This window comes from Podarcis tiliguerta (genome assembly GCF_965153285.1).
Source record: "Podarcis tiliguerta genome assembly, chromosome: 1".
NCBI classification, from domain to species: domain Eukaryota; kingdom Metazoa; phylum Chordata; class Lepidosauria; order Squamata; family Lacertidae; genus Podarcis; species Podarcis tiliguerta.
In genome coordinates, this window is record NC_139534.1 from 27,555,906 (window position 1) to 27,576,551 (window position 20,646).

At 44.0% G+C, this 20,646-nt stretch overlaps 1 protein-coding gene across 1 annotated transcript in view; it reads left to right on the top strand.

The window, feature by feature from the left end:
* LRP2 (LDL receptor related protein 2) overlaps window positions 1–20,646 on the top strand; it is a 144,549-nt gene that overhangs the window by 94,203 nt on the left and 29,700 nt on the right. Inside the window, 12 exon segments of the mRNA XM_083404211.1 lie at window positions 2,213–2,338; window positions 3,031–3,150; window positions 4,051–4,182; window positions 4,762–4,963; window positions 7,177–7,472; window positions 8,620–9,136; window positions 10,354–10,506; window positions 11,188–11,358; window positions 13,434–13,657; window positions 15,503–15,680; window positions 17,636–17,832; window positions 19,612–19,857. Coding sequence (XP_083260337.1) covers window positions 2,213–2,338; window positions 3,031–3,150; window positions 4,051–4,182; window positions 4,762–4,963; window positions 7,177–7,472; window positions 8,620–9,136; window positions 10,354–10,506; window positions 11,188–11,358; window positions 13,434–13,657; window positions 15,503–15,680; window positions 17,636–17,832; window positions 19,612–19,857 — 2,562 coding nt within the window.

The window sequence follows — 20,646 nt, forward strand, 5'->3', positions numbered from 1 at the left end:
ATGGGAAACTTGTAAGAAGGAGCTGAGAGCAAGAGCTCTCTCTCAACTTCTGATTCCCAGCAACTGCTATCCAGAAACATTCTCGCCTCAGACAATGGAGTATGGAAGCAGTGTTGCAGTGGATCACCTTGACTTCCCAGCTGTGGGTTTGTTTGAGAGTTGTAATGAAAAGCCAGTCTCTGGTGTGCTTCATTCGGGGCACGGCAGGAGTGGGGAGGGAGCAATTTAAGAGCTTTAGAGAAGTGTGCACCAACACTGCTTCTTCAAGTCGAATCATGTTTTAAAATAGGCTAGTTTAATGTGACGTGAACCAGGCCAGTTAAGGATAATGTGTCCCAGACATAATAATATAGCGTATCATTAGTGCATATTTTATAACCACCCCAATTTGTTAGTTCTTTGAAATTAATGGGAATGTTGGCATTTCCTCCATGGAAATGATTAATGTACCCAATGTACCTAGCCCCATAGCTTTTTTAGACCAAGTGCTTAAGATGTGGGTTTTCCTCATGTCTTCCACCTCTGGTTGGTTACTGATGGAGTAATAGCTAGCAATGCTCCTGTAGTGCAGTGGCCCTGACGCCATCTTTGGTTGGCTGTACAGTTTGTGCATAGGACTGAAATGATCAGAGAATTAGTTTCGTGGTACTGGAGAGGCGTCTCCGGTCTTCCTTTCTCAACTTATATCGCAAGACCAGCAGAGAGAGTTTTCATCTGTGAAACCTTTGACACATATTTTCAATAACAATTCTACTAGAAGGAGGTGGAACTGTCAAGGAACAGGAGATTACACTGTCTCGTTTGCCAGAGAAACAAATAGTGCCTTTGGTAGCTATGGTGGCATAAGCCAATTTTCTTGGAACCTAGAGATCAGTGGACTGATAGGAGAAAGGTGAATAAGGCCCTTGTCATGAAGCCCACCCCTTGCTAGCAGCTGTCTCTCAGGTGCATTGCAATAGTGTGCCCATTCAGTCGGAAGGAAATCCTGTTCTGTTCCATGCATGAACTTTGCAAATGATGTCTAGGATTGCAGTCTAGATAGACCCTTAAAACTTTCAACCCAAAATGTGCAGTGTTTACCAGTCCTGAAGGTTGGGCTATGAGGGGCTCTCTAGGCCTTTTATTGCTGCATGCCTCCAGCCATTATACATTGCTGGGAGGTTGTTTGCGACGTGGTGAGTCGCAGGATAAGCCGGTCTTAACACTAAATACTAAACCAGGGGCTTTGTTGTGGTGCTTGGTTGTTCCAAGACATTTTTATAGAGCAGTTGGCTGTAGCTGATAGAGGAATATATGTTTTGAATCAAGAGGCAGATGCTCTTTAGGAAGACAGAAGAACAGATTCACACATACAGCTCTGTTTAGGGAAGCTTTTAATGTTTGATGTATTACTGTATTTTAATATTTGGTTGGAAGCTGCCCAGAGTGGTTGGGGAAGCAAAGCCAGATGGGCGGGGTATAAATAATAAATTATTATTATTATTATTATTATTATTATTATTATTATTATTACAACGGAAAACTGACTCAAGCCTTTACTACTCACATAACGGTTTTAAATACTTGCATTGAAAATCCATAGTTAAATCTGGCAAATAATTTAGAAAGGATTGTGGTGTGTGTGTGTGTGTGTGTGTGTGTGTAACCATTCTATACAAATATAGATGGATGACAAATGTTGCTAGGTTCACTTAACATTGTCCAGCTATGACCAATATGCCATGTGAGTTAGTTTCTGTCTCTCATGATATGAGGCACAACCTGTCTATTCTGTCTAACAGATAGAAATCTGCTCTGTGAAGATGCAGTTTGAAAAGTGCTTTTTACCACATTTTGGATAATTCTCCTAAATGACTGCAGAAAGCAGAGAGGCAGGAAAAAGCTGCAATCATGCTTCAATAGAATGTCTATCTGATTTAAATAATGAGCATATGTCATTGGATAAAATAGTTATTTTGAACATACAGATAATAAGCATGAGCATGATATAGTTAAACTACTGCCCTCAGAGTGAATATATTAGCTCAGTCTTGGAGAAGGCATATTAGGCCTGTCTGCGATTGATTACTGGATACATAAGGGTACCTTTCAAAATTTCATCCCAGAACAACGCTAATAGGGCTGTGTGCAATTACTTTTTGAAAAACAGAAGCATGTTATTTTTTTAAGAAATCGAAAACTCTTTAATATTTTTTTTTTTTGCCCTTTAAAGCTGACCGTACTTGTCAACCTGGTTATACAAAATGTCAGAGCACAAACATATGCATTCCTCGAACATATCTTTGTGATGGGGATAATGACTGTGGAGACATGAGTGATGAGAGCCCAACTCACTGCGGTAAGCTAATGGTTCCCCCCCAATTACCCTCCTCCATTTCCTTCGACTCTGGCTTGATTTCTGGTGAAAAGCCAAACATTCTTGTAGCTTCTCTTCTTTGTTTTTGCTATTTTTGGATTGCCTTGCAAAAGACACCGTTGATGTGTGTGTGAGAGGGAGGGAGGGAGGGAGAGATGGCTATACTGCATAACTTCCAGAATTTAAATAAAAGACAGAAGCTCCTTAAATATGAGAATCATGGACACTATGGGATATGTAGAAATGGCGAAACTCACTGGAAGATTAAGGGATCAAGATGATAGAGTCTTTAACTTAAGAATGGAAATCATTTATTGATTTTTTTTAAAAAAAAATGAAAACAAATACAATCATTAGCAGGATGAACGTAAAGATGTGCAGTGAGATAAAATCAGTTTTTAATATATATGGGATAATTAATAATTAAGCTTAAACCAGGAGATTCAGTGAAGATACTATCAATTTAAGCAACCGCAGAAAGGGAGGTCGGTCGGAATGGGGTATTGAAATTTGATGTGAAACAATATCTTTTTTTATTTGATGTAAAATGATAAATAATTAGAGAGAGAAAGAGAATCATGGACAAAAAAGACATACAACTCCGCACAGTTGGGAATCAAAAGGAAAAGAATAAGGCAAAACGTAGAAGTTGTGTTTTTTCTTGACCCTTGTAGTTTCGCTGACTTGCAGCAGCAGCGAGTTCCGCTGCTCCTCTGGGCGTTGCATTCCTGCTCATTGGTACTGTGATCAAGCAGTAGACTGTGCTGACGGCTCAGATGAGCCTACCTCTTGTGGTAAGTGAGAAGTTAGAAACAGAGCTGTTTGCAAAGGTATGCCCTGAGTAGAGAAGGAGATGGATTAATTGATTGGCCAATCTTACTGTCAGGTATTGGCAAGTCAAGTCCAAAGAACGAGACAGTGCTGCTCTGCACCCAAACTACTATGCCCCTCTCCCTCAGCTTAAGAGGCAGTGGGGAGATGGAGAGGAATATTGTCTACCCCTCAGCCCTGCCAACCACTAAAGGCAACTCCCTATTTACGTGGGGTTGTGTTCCGGGGCACTGTGCATTTAAGTGAAATCACGTATGTTGGGAACACCATTGAAAAAGTCCACAAGCACCCTCAGAACCATCTGGAAGCCCTTGAAAAACCCTTCAAAACCCCAGCAGCACTTGCCAGATGCCCTCTAAACTTCCTTGCTCAAAAGCCAACTCTCTGCAGGCCTCAAAGGTCAGTGGAAAGGCTCTTGGGATTGCACTCGCGTAGGCTCGTGAGATGGCTGGATGCTGTTTTGTGCCATTTTTTGCACATTTGGGGGGCTGTTTTTGCCCCTTCAAGCGCCACTTCCAGATTTGTGGTGATGTGTGTGCACACAGGCATGCTTGACTTGAATGTGCATAAATGGGGAGTTGCCTGTACTAGATACAAAACGTAGATCTGTCTCTTTGCATAACCAAGCTGGTGTGTGCACATTCCAAAGTAGGAGTGCCGCAAGTTCCTTTTTTTCCTACACCTCCTAATGCATCTGTTGGCTGCAGGTTTAGCTAGCATTGGCCAAGAGAAAACAATCACTTACACCTTTTGAGGTTTTAGTTTTGCTATAGTTAGTGTTACATCTGAATGTGGCTGTCACATGGAACATGACTTTTAATGTGCTAGTAGGAATAATGCGAACACTGTTCTTCTTTTTCCAGTTTCCCCTGTGCGGAGCTGTTCAAGCGAACAGTTCAGATGTGACGATGGCAGATGTATACCAGCAACGTGGATCTGCGATGGTGACAATGACTGCGGTGACATGAGCGACGAGGACCAAAGACACAATTGTGGTAAGTACCTATCAAACAAAAAGCTTTACAGCATGGGTAGGCAAACTAAGGCCCGGGGGCCGGATCCGGCCCAATCGCCTTCTAAATCCGGCCCACGGATGTTCCAGGAATCAGTGTGTTTTTACATGAGTAAAATGTGCCCTTTTATTTAAAATGCAAAGTTGCATTTTAAACAAAAGGGCACATTCTACTCATGTAAAAACATTTGTTGGGCCTGCCTGGTGTTTTTACATGAGTAGAATGCGTGCTTTTATTTAAAATGCATCTCTGGGTTATTTGTGGGGCATAGGAATTTGTTCATTCCCTCCCCCCCCCAAAAAAAATATAGTCCAGCCCCCCACAAGGTCTGAGGGACAGTGGACCGTCCTCCTGCTGAAAAAGTTTGCTGACCCCTGCTTTACCATTAGGACATTATAATGTTGCTTCTTTACCCCCTAGACATCTTTCTTGGCAAATGCAGGGCTGCAGAAGACTTTGGGAGGTCAAAGAGGTGTTGAGGGCCAGGGACAAGAGACTTGTGTAAATGACTAATAGGACAAGTTTAAACCAGCTGCTGAAATATTGTTCTTTTCTCCCCAGCAAACCGCATCTGCTCAGACTCTGAGTTCACATGTGTGAACAATGCGCCCCCGCTAAGAAGGTGCATCCCTAGGGCTTGGGTCTGTGATGGTGATGCTGACTGCAGCGATGCTTACGACGAGCACCAGAACTGCACAAGGAGACCGTGCATGGCCAATGAATTCGCTTGCAGCAACGGGCTATGCATCCGTAATGCTTACAGGTTTGTTTATGATGGGTTGGGCAGTTTCGGCAAAGAAAGTACAGCTAATAGTAAAGGACCTCAGCCTGAAGTTAAAAGTCCCATTTTAGCGTAGAGCTCACCGTGTAACCAAATACAGGTCACTTAACTCTCAGCCCCAGTGCCATGTCATTAAGCTTGCATCTAGTGAAAAATGATGTCTACCTAAAAAAGGTAAAGGGACCCCTGACCATTAAGTCCAGTCGTGGCTGACTCTGGGGTTGCGGCGCTCATCTCGCTTTATTGGCCGAGGGAGCCGGCGTACAGCTTCTGGGTCATGTGGCCAGCATGACTAAGCCGCTTCTGGCGAACCAGAGCAGCGCATGGAAACGCCGTTTACTTTCCCACTGGAGCGGTACCTACCGTATTTTTTGCTCTATAAGACTCACTTTTTCCCTCCTAAAAAGTAAGGGGAAATGTGTGTGCGTCTTATGGAGCGAATGCAGGCTGCGCAGCTATCCCAGAAGCCAGAACAGCAAGAGGGATTTCTGCTTTCACTGCGCAGCGATCCCTCTTGCTGTTCTGGCTTCTGAGATTCAGAATATTTTTTTTCTTGTTTTCCTCCTCCAAAAACTAGGTGCGTCTTGTGGTCTGGTGCATCTTATAGAGCGAAAAATGCAAAAAATACGGTATTTATCTACTTGCACTTTGACATGCTTTCGAACTGCTAGGTTGGCAGGAGCAGGGACCGAGCGACGGGAGCTCACCCCGTCGTGGGGATTCGAACTGCCGACCTTCTGATCGGCAAGTCCTAGGCTCTGTGGTTTAACCCACAGCGCCACCTGCGTCCCTGATGTCTACCTACTAGCTGCCAAATGAAAACGTTCCTTTTCAAACAAGCCTTTGGCTGTTAAACAATCTAAGGCAGAGCTTTCCAAACTGTGTGTCACGACATATTAGTGTGTCGGTGTGTTGCACAAATGTTCCCCATGCTCCTGGAGCTAGAAAGAGTTAGTTTAACCTTTGGTTTACTAGGAAAACTGAATTACTATGTCACAAAATGATTCAAAACTGAATTATTGTGTCCAAAAAGTGTGTCACCAACTTGAAAAGTTTGGAAAACTCTGATCTAAGCCCTTTTAAATGTGTGTGCATGTCTGTGTGAGAGATGTGTGTTGTTTTTGTGTTTTTGTGTTGTAAACTGCCCTGTAACCTTTGGATGAAGGGAGGTTTATAATTTAATAATAATATTAATAAACTTTCTCTCTTTCTTAAACCTATGCTGGAATGCTGGCAAAAGTCTGTGATGCTAGACCATTACTGTTTGATGCTATAACATTGAACCTAGAGCAGTGGAAGGTGGAGTTCTATGCTCACATGTGAGACAGGGAAAAATATGTCTATGGAGGAGTTTCTCTGCCTATTTGCTTGCTGTGATGAAATGCCCTGTCCAGCCCAACCAGAATACTCCTCCAGAATTTGCCTGATCAGAAGTCGCATATACTGCAGTTTTGGGTGATATTATTGCCATCCTGTTCAGCGTCTTCATGTATCATGATCAACAAAACATTTGTGAAGCTTTCCCTGAAATCTTTTTGTATGCAATCCCTTTAAAGCGGAGCTTCTTCAGTGGAATAGTTTCTCGGGTCTGTTTGAATAAGGAGCAATTCTGCCACGATTTTCAGATCAGATCATTTCACCATACCAGAGCAGTGTGCAAAAGACCTCTCAAAATTCTCTATCTTATTTGCCGGCAGAGAGAATAATGTGGACTTATACTGAATTTCTCCAGGGAAAGCAGACATTCTTCAATAGTTTCTCAAGGATTATGGAGGTCACCACTAGCAACGGCACAGCTCCTTTCCTCCCCTCCAAGTTTTAACATTCAAACTTGTTGGGAGCCTCGACACCATTTTGTTTCCTCCACAATGCCCCAGACTTGGTGTTAGTTTGAGGCATTATGGGTGGGGTTGGAGTGGGGAATGGCAGCTTCCACAGAGAAATGGAGGATAATATTCAGAGGAAGATATGCAAGGAGGTATTTTTCTAGAGGAGTGTGAGCAAAGAACAATCTGATACATTGCAACTCAGCGCTTGCAACAGATAGACTTCTCCAGTGGTTGAAGAAATGAGAGTTTCAGCTGTTGTATACTAGCATTTCCCCCCCTGGTTCATATTAATCAGAACTTACTTTTCTGCCTGGCTGGCAGTTTCCATCTGCTTTGTAACGTTCCAAAACTGGCTTTCTTTTCCAGGTGCGACCGGCGTAATGACTGTGGCGACAGCAGTGACGAGAGGGGTTGCGTCTATCAGCCCTGTTCACAGTATCAGTTTACCTGTCAAAATGGCCGTTGCATCTCCAAAGCCTATATCTGTGATGGGGACAACGACTGTGGTGATGAATCAGATGAACTGGAGCACCTCTGCGCTACACCAGAGGCAACCTGTTCTCCCCATCATTTTAAGTGTGACAATGGGAACTGCCTAGAATTGGTCAAAGTCTGTAACCGAGTGGATGACTGCTCTGATAACAGCGATGAGAAAGGATGTGGTATGTATAGAACCTTTTTGACTTAGCCGATATTTATACAGTGGTACCTTGGGTTAAGAACTTAATTCGTTCTGGAGGTCCGTTCTTAACTTGAAACTGTTCTTAACCTGAAGCACCACTTTAGCTAATGGGGCCTCCCGCTGCTGCCGCGCGATTTCTGTTCTCATCCTGAAGCAAAGTTCTTAACCCAAGGTACTATTTCTGGGTTAGCGGAGTCTGTAACCTGAAGCATCTGTAACCCTAGGTACCACTGTATAGTGTTCACCTTCAGCTTGAGAAATTGGGTGGTTTATCTTACCATTTAGTTAACATCCACTGTATATAATAGTATATAATATAACAGTTGTACTGTTTTATTGTTGTTAGCCGCCCTGAGCCCGGCTTTGGCTGGGGAGGGCGGGATATAAATAAAATTTATTATTATTATTATTATTATTATTATTATTATAACCCAGTGTTCTTAGAAGAGCAAATTCATACAGCAGATTCATCTTACCACATGCCCAGGAGTGATTGGTTAGGTGCTCCAGGAGGCAACTCCTAGTGAAGGAGGATTGGGAAGCAGTTCGTTCTGCTTATCGTTTCCTAAAGACAAAGGTGACAGAATCTATGTATTACTGGTCCACCAGGACTGATGAGATAAGAAACCGTTGTGTTATGTGAAACCAACTATGACCATTCTGTGCAGCCTGGATGTTTGCTCCTGCTGTAGTTGATTCAACAGTTGATGGAATCAGTCACTATATATAATATCATGGTGGCACACGCAAGGTGAACATTTCCAGTGAAATCCAATGCTGCCATTGCGCTTGTGAAACAACAGAGGGAACTCCCGGTGGAAGAGGGCTGGCAAGCAGTTTTCTCTTATTCCCCCTACACCGCCTTCCATGCAGTTCTGAAAGGTCACCTAACCATCTGGAGCAGATTAGTGGTATTAGTGGCATGGGGGGCTGCAGCAGGAAGAAGTAGGAAGGTATCTCTTTCCTTAGCTTGCGTTAGTGGGCTTCTACGCTAATCAAAACCCATTCCAAGAGCAGAATGGCAGCTCTTTAAGTGTATAAGCAGAGACCAGTGCAGAAATGCAGCTGCTGCGTTATTTCCGGATGAAAATTGAGTGATCTATTTTGTTCCGTTTTTCTGGCTATAGGTATAAATGAATGTAATGACTCTTCAATCAGCGGCTGCGACCACGACTGCACAGACACCCAGACCAGTTTCTATTGCTCATGTCGCCCTGGATATCGGCTCATGTCCAATGAAAGGTCTTGTGATGACATTGACGAGTGCAGCGAGACACCATCCGTGTGTAGCCAGATTTGTGAGAATACCATTGGCTCCTACATCTGCAAGTGCGCGCCGGGCTACATCCGGGAGCCAGATGGGAAAAGCTGCCGGCAAAATAGCAATGTCTCGCCTTACCTCATCTTCAGCAACCGCTACTATCTGAGAAATCTCACGACGGATGGCGAGTCTTACTCCCTCATTTTGCAAGGACTCCGGAACGTGGTGGCGCTGGACTTTGACCGGGTGGAGAAAAGGCTGTACTGGATTGATGTGGGCAGGAAGGTCATTGAAAGAATGTTTTTCAATGGGACAAGCAAGGAAGTAATAGTTAATGATGGCGTGCCCAGTGGGGAAGGCATTGCTGTTGACTGGGTTGGCAGGTAAATCTCAGGACGTTGCAATAGTCATTGCCGAGGTGGGGGGGGGGACACTGATTGTTTTAATATGGACTAATGTTTCTCCCCCCCCCCACCCCAATAATATTTATTATTTTCAGTAGATAAACATCGTAAAAAAAAAGATTAACAATAATAAAAACAAACAAAGAAAAAGAGAAAAAAGAAAAAAGATACAAAAGCGTATTACCACTTAATTAATTAAAATTAAGAACCATCCATCTTCATAAACATAGTATTTGACTTCCTCGAATCTCTTCCATCCGAATTTCTTAGTAATTATATGTAGCAGTTTCCAATATCAGTGTTTCAAAAGACCATATCACAGTCTTAATCATATTACATAACTTTGGACTAATGTTTCAACCCACAGTCTCCAAAATTCGCCAGGCTTTCTTCTAAATGTGAGTTAGAAGGACCATTGTGGTGTAGTGGTTAGAGTGTTGTACCTGCAAGACCAGGGTTCAAATTCCTGCTCAGCCATGAAACTCACTGGATGGCCTTGGGCCGGTCACATTCTCTCAGCTTAACCTGCCTCACAGGGTTGAGGATGAAATGGAGAAAAGGAGGGGGTATAAATGCACTCAGTCAACAGAGGAGGTGGGCTATGAGGGCAATCAATCAATCAATCAATCAAAGAAAGCCATGCATATCTCACTTGTGCCTGCTGTTCACAGTCCTTTGCATGCAATCCTCAATGACAGCTCTGTAAAGTGAGCATTATTGCAATTACAGATGGCAGACTGCATCAGTAGCAGTGTGCGTGGTGGGGCTTAGGTTAAGTCTATTGTTATTGGCTTTTCCCAAGATCCCTTGGGAAAGCAAAATGGGTTGCCATGCAGTGTCTCTCTTTCTGTCCTTTGGGTGGGGAGGGGCTTATCTGCGGGATGGGGAAGAGAAGTGACCAGAGACAGGCTGATGGCTACAGCGCTTGTTCAGCAACCCAAATATGTCCATAGGCTAAGGTTACCAGATGTCCCCCTTTCCTGGGGACAGCCCCCAGATTTACAAATCAGTCCCCTGACAAAATCCATCTATTTAGTAGGAAGTTGAAAAGTGTCCCCGGATTCATTGCAAAAAAATCTGGTAGCCTTACCATAGGCCTAAAAAGGTTGGCAACCCTTAAGGAAAAACAACAGTTGATATAAAATAAATAAAATGAGGAGGACTCTGTGTAACAGGAACATTGTAAAATATTTCAGAAAACTCTACTGGGTAGATTCCTCCAAGGACTGCCTCTATGTGTCAGAGCTTGATGGTCGGTTCCGGAAAAAACTAGCTGATCGGTGTTTGGATCCCAACAACACCTTCTGTTTTCAGTACCCTAGAGCTATTGTTGTTCACCCCAAATATGGGTAAGCTATTTCCATGATTATTTCTTTTTAGTACAATTGTTTTATGGTATCCTGACTGCGGAAAACCATTGGGATAAAGGCTAATAAGGGCATTTTAAAAATCTGCGATGAGATGCACAGATTCTGAGCCCAGCTTCGGCTGGGGAGGGCGGGATATAAATAAAATATTATTATTATTATATTATTATTATTCTGAATGCATTTAACGTACTTGCTTGGAGATCATCCTTATCTACCTCTTTCAGAGGTAAGGCTGAATGCATTATCTGCTACTCGCGCTGCTACTCTTTTATTCCGATTTAGCAGTGCTGCAATGAAAGAGGCAAAGTTCAGAACTGAAAGAATGAAGCTGATATTCACCCGAACCTGAATATTACAGAAATACATATACATTGGGGGAAGTATATATAGCTGTGTGAGAAAGCCGCCAAGTCTGCAGATTTGGGGAGGGGAAGAAGAGGAGGTCCTTTTGTAGAAGTCTGTTGCACTCACACAAAGGCACCATTGGATTTCACCCAATTTTACTTACAACTAATGAAATAAAAGTATACATTACCTGATGGGTTCCCTGCCTCCTCCCACACGTTGTTCCTTCCAAACCACCAGATTTTTACGTTGGTGCATGTGCTATTGCATTACAAGTGAAGACTAGATTAATTTACGTTGTGTCTGTTTAACCAGGCAGGTCTATTGGACAGATTGGGGAGAACGAGCATATATTGGACGCTTGGGAATGGATGGCAAGAACAAGACCGTGATTATCTCCACCAAGTTAGAGTGGCCTAATGGACTCACCATAGATTACACCAACGACAAGCTCTACTGGGCGGATGCCCACCTAAACTACATTGAGTACGTACATAGAGAAGAATAAAGCAACTGGGTAACTCTTCATACCAAATTTTGGGGGTTGCCAAATTAGCCTGCTTCAGCTTTATTAAAGGGACACAACCATGATTACCCATTTAGAATATATGTTAGTTCAGTTGCGTCGTTGTAACGATTTATGGGTGTTTGTCACTAACATCAAAATGTTTTGGAGAGATATACTTCTGTTTATGCTTTATAACAAATATGAAAATTATGAGCAAACCGTTTTGCTTCTCTCAGAATGTCTTCATCAGTTTCTCTTCTGCGTTGCATTTCCACCCAAATCTGAAAATCAGTAGTCTGTCGACAGATTTGGTAGTTTAGCATTCTGCATTATGTCACCAATAAGAAAGGTCTGTGAATAACAGGGAAAAGATTTAAAGCTATTTAAAACATATCAAAGTATAGAGGACAAACAGCAGAAAGGAATTTGGGGTGTTTAAAATTTAGCAGAAAATATAAATGTATATCAGACGTGAGGAAACTTTCGCAGCCTGAGTGCTGCCTTCCTTTTTGGGCTACTTTCCAATGGTCACATGTCAGCAGAGGGTGGGGCAAGAAGCAGCAAATATTAATCCTACCTTTGTTCTGCTGGCTAGGTTCTACATACACTTGCCCCCCCCTCCTCCATCCAGGCGAGCAAGAAGCATTAGCTGAGTTCAGAGGCATCAGACTAAAACGCTCACAGCTGGTACATAGAACAGCCAGTGAGGGGTGTGGCCTGGGAGAGTTTTGAGGGCCAGATAAATAGGCCAGAGGGGCCACACCAAGCCTCGGGGCCTGTGGTTCCCTAGCCCTGGTGTACATAGCATATAGCTCAAGTCTATCATTTTAATTAATAATATTTTTTATTATTTGTACCCTGCCCATCTGGATGGGTTTCCCCAGCCACTCTAGTGTTCCAACAGGGCACTAAAAACAGAATAAAACTTCAAACATTAAAAGCTTCCCTAAACAGGGCTGCCTTCAGATGTCTTCTGAAAGTCAGATAGTTGTTTATTTAATTATATGAATATGCTGTTTACATTCTTAATGGCGAAGAAGCCTATGGAAAGCACTCTTTGAAATCCCAAAGGCAGGGAACAGATAATATGGAAGTGTTCTTCTTTCCATCAGCAGCTATGGGAAACATGAGACTTGTGGTCTTAGAGATTGTGACTGTTATGTCCCTTATGCCAGTCTATGGGTAGGTAAAACTCATCTTTTTGGGGCCTCTGTACCCAGGGGCATACCTGGGAACCCTTGGAAAGACAAAGAGGAAGTTTCATTTCCCAGTCTCGTTTTTCTGAGGGCTCCAAGCAAGCGTTCCAGCCACTTGTATGCTATCCAAATGGCTCAATGGGAGTGGACAAGAATGGAGATCAGAGTAGCTCCTAGATCAGGCCCAGAGGAGCTAAAGTCTCAAAGGCCTGCCTTCTTCCCCTCCTTCCTGTCCACTCTAGAATTCCAGGCGAGGGAGTCAAAATACTACAATTGCAGAACTTACTGGAGACCAAGTGGTTGGAGGTTGCGTTCCACCAGTGATTCTTATACCCAATACTTCACTCCGCACCCCATATGTTTTCATGCCCCTGATTCTTTTAAAAATATCTTTAGTCACATAGACAGTGAAAGGTAAGCAACATAGAAAGTTGGAGGTGACAGGTCATTCTTTCTCTACAGGGTAGTGAGAGGTAACTTGGGAATACAGGAAGTTGCCTTTTACCAAGTCCCTCTAGTTCAATGTTGTCTACATTGACTGGCAGTTGGCTCTCCAGGGTTTCCCACAGGGAGTCTTTGCAAGCTCTACCAGCAGAGACCAAGGAATGAACCTTGGGACCATCTGCATGCAGATCAGATGTTCTCCCACTGAGCTACAGGCCCTTCTGAACTCAAACCTTTATCTTACTAACATCTTCTGGAAAGAATGCTTAGGGAGGTGTTGTATTACAACACAGGAGGTGGAACTGAGTGGAGGTAATCAGTTGTGTGAACAGAATGTCTGGGGTTCCATTTAGGGAACTCTGAAGCAATAGACAAAAGTTCAGCATTACCCATGCTTGCTTCTTTCCCCGCAGGTACTCCGATTTAGATGGCCAACACCGTCACACGGTGTACGATGGGACATTACCTCACCCATTTGCAATTACCATTTTTGAGGACACCATCTACTGGACTGACTGGAACACGAGGACAGTTGAAAAGGGAAATAAGTACAATGGATCAGGCAGGGCAGTTCTGGTAAACACCACTCACAGACCTTTTGATATCCACGTCTATCACCCATACAGGCAGCCACTTGGTAAGCAATCCATTCTACTGATGTGGGTGTCTTCATTCTTATTCAAGGTCTAATCCTCTGAATTCTGCATGTAACTCAGAAGTAAGGTGTGAGACAACATAGGCATTTTTCAGGGGTCTGGTTCTTATTAAATGTTTCACCCTCATAGAATGATTTTTTTTTTTAAGCATTCCCTTAGATGTAAATATTATGACTGCATTTGGATGTAATGCAAAACCATGGTGTAAAGGTAAAGGGACCCCTGACCATTAGGTCCAGTCGTGGCTGACTCTGGGGTTGCGGCGCTCATCTCACTTTATTGGCCGAGGGAGCCGGCGTACAGCTTCCAGATCATGTGGCCAGCATGACTAAGCTGCTTCTGGCGAACCACAGCAGCGCACGGAAACGCCGTTTATCTTCCCGCCTGGAGCGGTACCTATTTATCTACTTGCACTTTGACGTGCTTTCAAACTGCTAGGTTGGAGGAGCAGGGACCGAGCAACAGGAGCTCACCCCGTTGCGGGGATTCGAACCGCCGACCTTCTGATCGGCAAGTCCTAGGCTCTGTGGTTTAACCCACAGCAGCACATAAATAAGCTTAACTTCTTTCTGAGCTTATGCATACCACTTCCCTCTCCTGTTCTCACCCAGCTGAGAGGAGGAATTCAGAAGCTTAACCACAATTTGCTGTTTCTTATATACTGGGACCCAGTGGCAACTGGTACTCATTGGGACCAGTGTAGGAAAAGGCAGGGAGCCCCAGAGTAGGTGGAGCCAGAGTCAATGATAGGTAGAACCAACTAATTTTTGTTTTGTCCCTGTCATCCCCCCTGCTGAGTTTTACAAGGGCAACATTGAAACCAAGGAGGAGGGAGCTAACAGGTAGTGACACCCCCAACTGGATGGATTGTAAGAAAGAAGGAAGGGAAGTGGGGGCAGGCTGAATTTGGTGGGGTAGTGCCCCATCTGTCCAGTGAACCAGACTCCACTGCTAGGACCTGTGGTTAACATTAACTGTGGTTAGTTTAAATGAGCCAGCATCATAAACCATAGTTTGAAGTTGCCCTGTTTTGAAACTGATCATCAGTAGCCACAATTCCCAGTTTGGACCAAACAGCTAACCATGGTTAACTAAAAGTAAAAACTGCTTCTTACTCACATGGAAAGGAGAGAGGGGAGAGAAGTTCTAAACTATGGTTTAGTGTTTCCCCTGAATATAGCCAATGTCACCATCTGGGAACCTTGCCTGCCCATGCACTGTTGCACTTATTCTAAAAGGGTAATTGAATTAATTAAATTTGGATGTTTCTTGTCTGTTTTGATCCCAGCAGCCCTGTAACAGGGACTAGGAAAAAGCTGCTGGCAGGTTGGTTGTTGTGTTTCTGCTGATGCCGGTTCCTTGCACCTAACTTACTATACATTGTTTTACTTGGCTCAACTTCTTGCTTGACCCTGGATTTGAATCAGCAATGGTTTCTCTTGATAGCATGTTTTAAACTCCTTCATTGGGCTGAGCCTTGGTTTGCTTGACTCAAGCCCATACTTGTTCTCATGCTCTTCAGAGCCCCTTCTTATAATGAAATACTGGTCACAATCCATAGTCCAACCCAGATAACATAGTCAGGGTACACTTGTCCAATAGGCCAGGATACATGTTGCGGCATTACCTTTTGGTACGTTGAATTTGTTGCAAATATGCATCAATAGGAAACAATCCCAGTATTGTTCGTGAATGCAAGTTGACATGTGCCACCAAAGATTAAAGCATTCTTTGCAATTTAAGTGGCGATAGTTTCATTTGTGGGTTGTTCTTTGCCGGGGAATAATTATATTTTCTTTCTCCCGCCCCCTGTCTTCTTTTGCTAGTAAGTAATCCTTGCGGGACCAACAATGGTGGTTGTTCTCATCTGTGCCTAATAAAAAGTGGTGGTTATGGTTATTCCTGTGAGTGTCCAGATAACTTCATGGTAATACAGTTTGGAAACACTGCTCACTGCCTTCCGATGTGTTCCAGCACTCAGTTCCTTTGTGCAGACAGTGAAAGGTATTCATATAAATCACACACCATTGTTTTACTTGCTTATTTACGTCACACGTGAATATTTCCCACGTATACATGTCCTACCTCCAAGGACTCAAATATGGCATTGGTCCTCGCTCTCATTTTATCTTCTTCATTTGGCTGGGCATGGCGGGGGGGGGGGCGTGCAGTGAAACTCCCAGTTCAGGAATCTCATTCCACCCCATCACAATTTAGGCAGCAGTGGCTGTATATTAAGACACAAGAATAGGTGAACGAAGCCCAGAGCCTTAATGGAGATGAAGATTGCCCCACCCCTGGTAATCAGACCAATCACTTGATGAGCAGAGAAGGGGGTAATAACCCTCTCCTCAGCTGATTGGTACAGAGAGTGTGTGGAGTGGCCACGCCCATCACTGGCATCTGTCCCACCATCCCTAGCGTTGGCCAAGGCTGAACGTGGCTCTCAGGCCAAGACAGCTTAGCTATCCCTGCTTTGGGGAAAGGTAGGCTGAGAGGGAAGAGTGACTGACGCAAGGTCACCAGCAGAGCTTCAGGGCTGAGTGGGGATTTGTACCTGGGTGTCCACAGTTCTAGTGTGACATGCTAATCACTATGCTGCACTAGCTCTCCCAAGTCTTGGTGGCACTTGGAAGCATAGAATTTCTGAACAGAGGTAACAGACAATAATACATCACTTACACTTCTCCAGGTTTGTGCCCCATTGCTGCACTTTGCCTTAGTACAGTAGTACCTCTGGTTGTGAATGGGATCCGTTCCGGAGGCCCGTTCGCAACCTGAAAAGAGCGCAACCTGAAGCACCGTATCTGTGCAGGTACATGGTGCGATTTGGTGCTTGTGCGCATGCGTGAAGCGCAATTTGGCGCTTTTGCACATGCGCAAGCGGCGAAACCCGGAAGTAACCCTTTCCATTACTTCCGGGTCGCCGTGGGACGCAACCTGAAAAGACGTAACCTGAAGCGTCTATAACATGACAGGTATGACTTCCTTCCTGTTGCCGCTCCTTTGTCACACCATGACACTGCCATGTTTAGGGAGGTTTTTAATGTTTGGTGTTTAATCGTGTTTTTAATATTCCGTTGGAAGCTGCCCAGAGTGGCTGGAGAAACCCAGCCAGATGGGTGAGGTATAAATAAATTATTATTATTCAGCTCACAGCCTGCCATGCTTCTGACAGCCTCCCTCTATCTCTTGTAGTTGTGGCTGTGGCTGGAGAGAGAACTTAATCTGTTCTGGGAGTCTGTCCGACTCCAGAAACCGTTTGAAAACCAAGGCGTGGCTTCTCATTGGCTGCAGGAGCTTCCTGCACTCAAGCGGAAGCCGCGTCAGATATTTGGCTTCTGAAAGACATTCACAAACTGGAACACTTACTTCCGGGTTTGTGGCGTTTGGGAGCCGATTTATTCGGGACCTAAGCCATTTGGGAACCAAGGCACCACTGTATAAGCAGCTGAGTAGTCCAGTTCCTTAATCATTAAAGGTGCCCCCAAACCCTCCATTCCCCAAGTTATCACATTCCTGATCAGAAGACTGTGTAGCTCTTTGAAGGGTGGCCCTATTCACTGAGCATTGCAGCCTTAGCAGTACTTAGGAGAAAAGTACCTGGAAGAAGGATACATGTCACTGATAAATTAATACCTCTGAAATCACCTACGGTCTATAAATATACATTCCCATACTTGCTGATTGGCTCAAATGCAGTATTTTCTAGGACAGACTCAGTTATGTGGAAGGGGCTACTAAATGCATGCACGAAGCCTTGGGTCAAGAAAACACACTAATTCTTCATGATGGGTATCATCCCAAAGGCTCTTGTGTTTACAAACCTAAGTGTTCTTGCCAGGAAGTGAGTCCCATTGAGCTCAGGTGAGACTTGCTTCCAAATAAACATGGCTATAGAATATGTCAAAGGCATTGCCTCCTCGAAACAAACATGATGGCGTCTCTCTGTTTTGTAGGTGTATTCCCATATGGTGGAAATGTGATGGTCAGAGAGATTGCCGGGATGGCTCCGATGAACCGCCCACATGCCCTCACAGGTACTGCCAAGTTGGGCAGTTCCAGTGCAATGATGGCAACTGTACGAGTTCCCATTACTTGTGCAACGCCCTGGCAGACTGCCCTGATGGATCAGATGAAGATCGTGTGCTTTGTGGTATGTTGCAAGTGCTAAGTCTCTAAATCAGGGGTCAACAAACTTTTTCAGCAGGGGGGCCGGTCCACTGTCCCTCAGACCTTGTGGGGGGGGCAGACTATATTTTGGGAAAAAATAACAAATTCCTGTGCCCCACAAATAACCCAGAGATTCATTTTAAATAAAATGGCACATTCTACTCATGTAAAAACATGCTGATTCCCGGACTGTCCGTGGGCCGGATTTAGAAGGTGATTGGGCCGGATCCAGCCCCCGGCCCTTAGTTGGCCTACCCATGCTCTAAATTAACCTGTTACTCGGTACAAGCAATAACGGGTCTAGAAATTACTTGTTCCATGAAGAGAAAACTAGTATGGTTAAATAACCTATTAACAAGGCACTCCCTCTAACAAAGATTTTCTTGTCTTGACGTGTAGTTTATAGGGCTAGGTGATATATTGACATACAGTGGTGCCCCGCAAGACGAATGCCTCGCAAGACGGAAAACCCGCTAGACGAAAGGGTTTTCCGTTTTGGAGGTGCTACGCAAAACGAACTTGCTATGGGCTTGCTTCGCAAGACAAGAATGTCTTGCGAGTTCCTGCGGGGTTTTTTTCCTTCCCCCCCTTTTTCCCAAGCCGCTAAGCCGCTTAACAGCTGATCCGCTAAGCCGCTAATAGCGCTAATCCGCTAAGCCGCTAATGGGCTTGCTTCGCAAGACGAAAAAAACCGCAAGACGAAGAGACTCGCGGAACGGATTCTTTTCATCTTGCGAGGCACCACTGTATTGTCCAAAAATGGTTTGAAGTCCATATCGTGATATCAGTTTCATAATTTTTGATCTTGCAATATATTGTGAATCATGGTGTATGTTAGGGCTAATTTGATCAGTAGAATATGCGCAATTGCAATCAGTCCAATTAACACACAGCATCAGTACATTACAATTGAACCCGGTAACATTGAGATTGTATATGCATTCTTTAAGCTCACATTATTTTGAGTTATAGTACGTGTTGCATTGAGATATTTAGCGTACAGTATACTCTTATTTCATATACAGAGTTGTGATTGATGAGGTACGTTAGGGTTATGCAAAAATCACAATGTGGGGAAAACAGTGAAGCCAGCCACTGCTCTCGATTTCTGCAGCCCCTGTTAACTCTGTCAACTCAACTCTCCCCTGCCTCCTTCAGGGAGCAGCGAATCATGACGTGTGAAAAACCATTAAGCCAGCCAATACCTCTACATAGCTCCAACTTTATATCCAATATCATGACATATCAGTATATTGTGATGTTTAGCTGGTGATATATCATGATGTTGAAAACCAGATATCACCCAGTCTTAGTAGTTTACCCAACATATATTATCTCCATGTCAGTCTTTTCTCTGTTTATACAGTGGTACCTCGGGTTAAGAACTTAATTTGTTCCGGTGGTCCAGTCTTAACCTGAAACTGTTCTTAATCTGAAGCACCACTTTAGCTAATGGGGCCTCCTGCTGCCGCTGCGCCGCTGGAGCACGATTTCTGTTCTTATCCTGAAGCAAACGTCTTAACCCGAGGTACTATTTCTGGGTTAGCGGAGTCTGTAACCTGAAGCATCTGTAACCTGAAGCGTCTGTAACCCAAGGTACCACTGTATAGCACTCCCATTTAGCTAAACAGCAGCATTGATCAAAATAGGGTTGGTTTGTTTTTATCCCTGCAGCAGTTTGGATAAGTGAGAGTATACTGCAATTTCATTTTATTTCATTTTAAAGTAATCTACTAATACCACAATTACGTTGGCCTTCTAGCCAATCACCAGTGTGAGTCTCATCAGTGGCAATGCGCCAACAAGCGATGCATCCCAGAAGCCTGGCAGTGCGACCGAGAGGATGACTGTGGTGATAACTCAGATGAAGATGCTTCTCATTGTGCCAGCAGGACCTGCCCTCCAGGCCAATTTAAATGTGACAATGGCCGTTGCATCCCCCAGTCCTGGAAATGCGACGTGGACGATGACTGTGGGGATAACTCGGACGAGCCGATTCATGAATGCAGTAAGTAGAGCACAGCTTGTGTTGATTGGCTGATGGATTGCTTCTTCCTTAATGGAAACCAGAGTAGCTAACAAGAAGACAAATGGCAAATTGGTCAGTTGTTTTCCTAATAATAATAATGAGGAGGAAGAGGAAGAAGTAGTTTATTATTTGTACCCTGTCCATCTGACTGGGTTGCCCCAGCCACTCTGGGTGGCTTCCAACAAATATAAAAGCATAATCAAACCTCAAACATAAAAAAAAATTCCCTATACAGGGCTGCCTTCAGTTGTCTTCTAAAACTTGCAGAGTGGTACCTCAGTTCTTGAACAAAATCCGATCCGGAAGCCCATTCGGCTTCCGAAACATTTGAAAACCAAGACGTGGCTTCCCATTGGTTGCAAGAGCTTCTTGCACTCAGTGGAAGCTTCGCTGCACATTCGAGTTCTGATAAACATTCAGAAACGAAAGCATTTACTTCTGGGTTTTCAGCGTTTGAGAACCGAAACGTACAACAACGGAGGCATTCGGGAACCGAGGTTCCACTGTATAGTCATTTATCTCCTTGACATCTGATGGGAGGGCGTTCCACATACCAATGACCATGGCTACTGTTTATATTTTCTGCCTCAGGCACCAAAACAAGTTTATAATGTTATCATTTTCATTTTAAGTATAAAAGCCCTTTATACATTTAAATATGAATAAATCTGGGGCAGGCCATGGTGTCTGTACATTGTCTATCCCATGTGACACATTCTCTGAAATGTATTTGGCAGCCGTGTGCAGCAGCTGTCGTAAAAAGGCAAA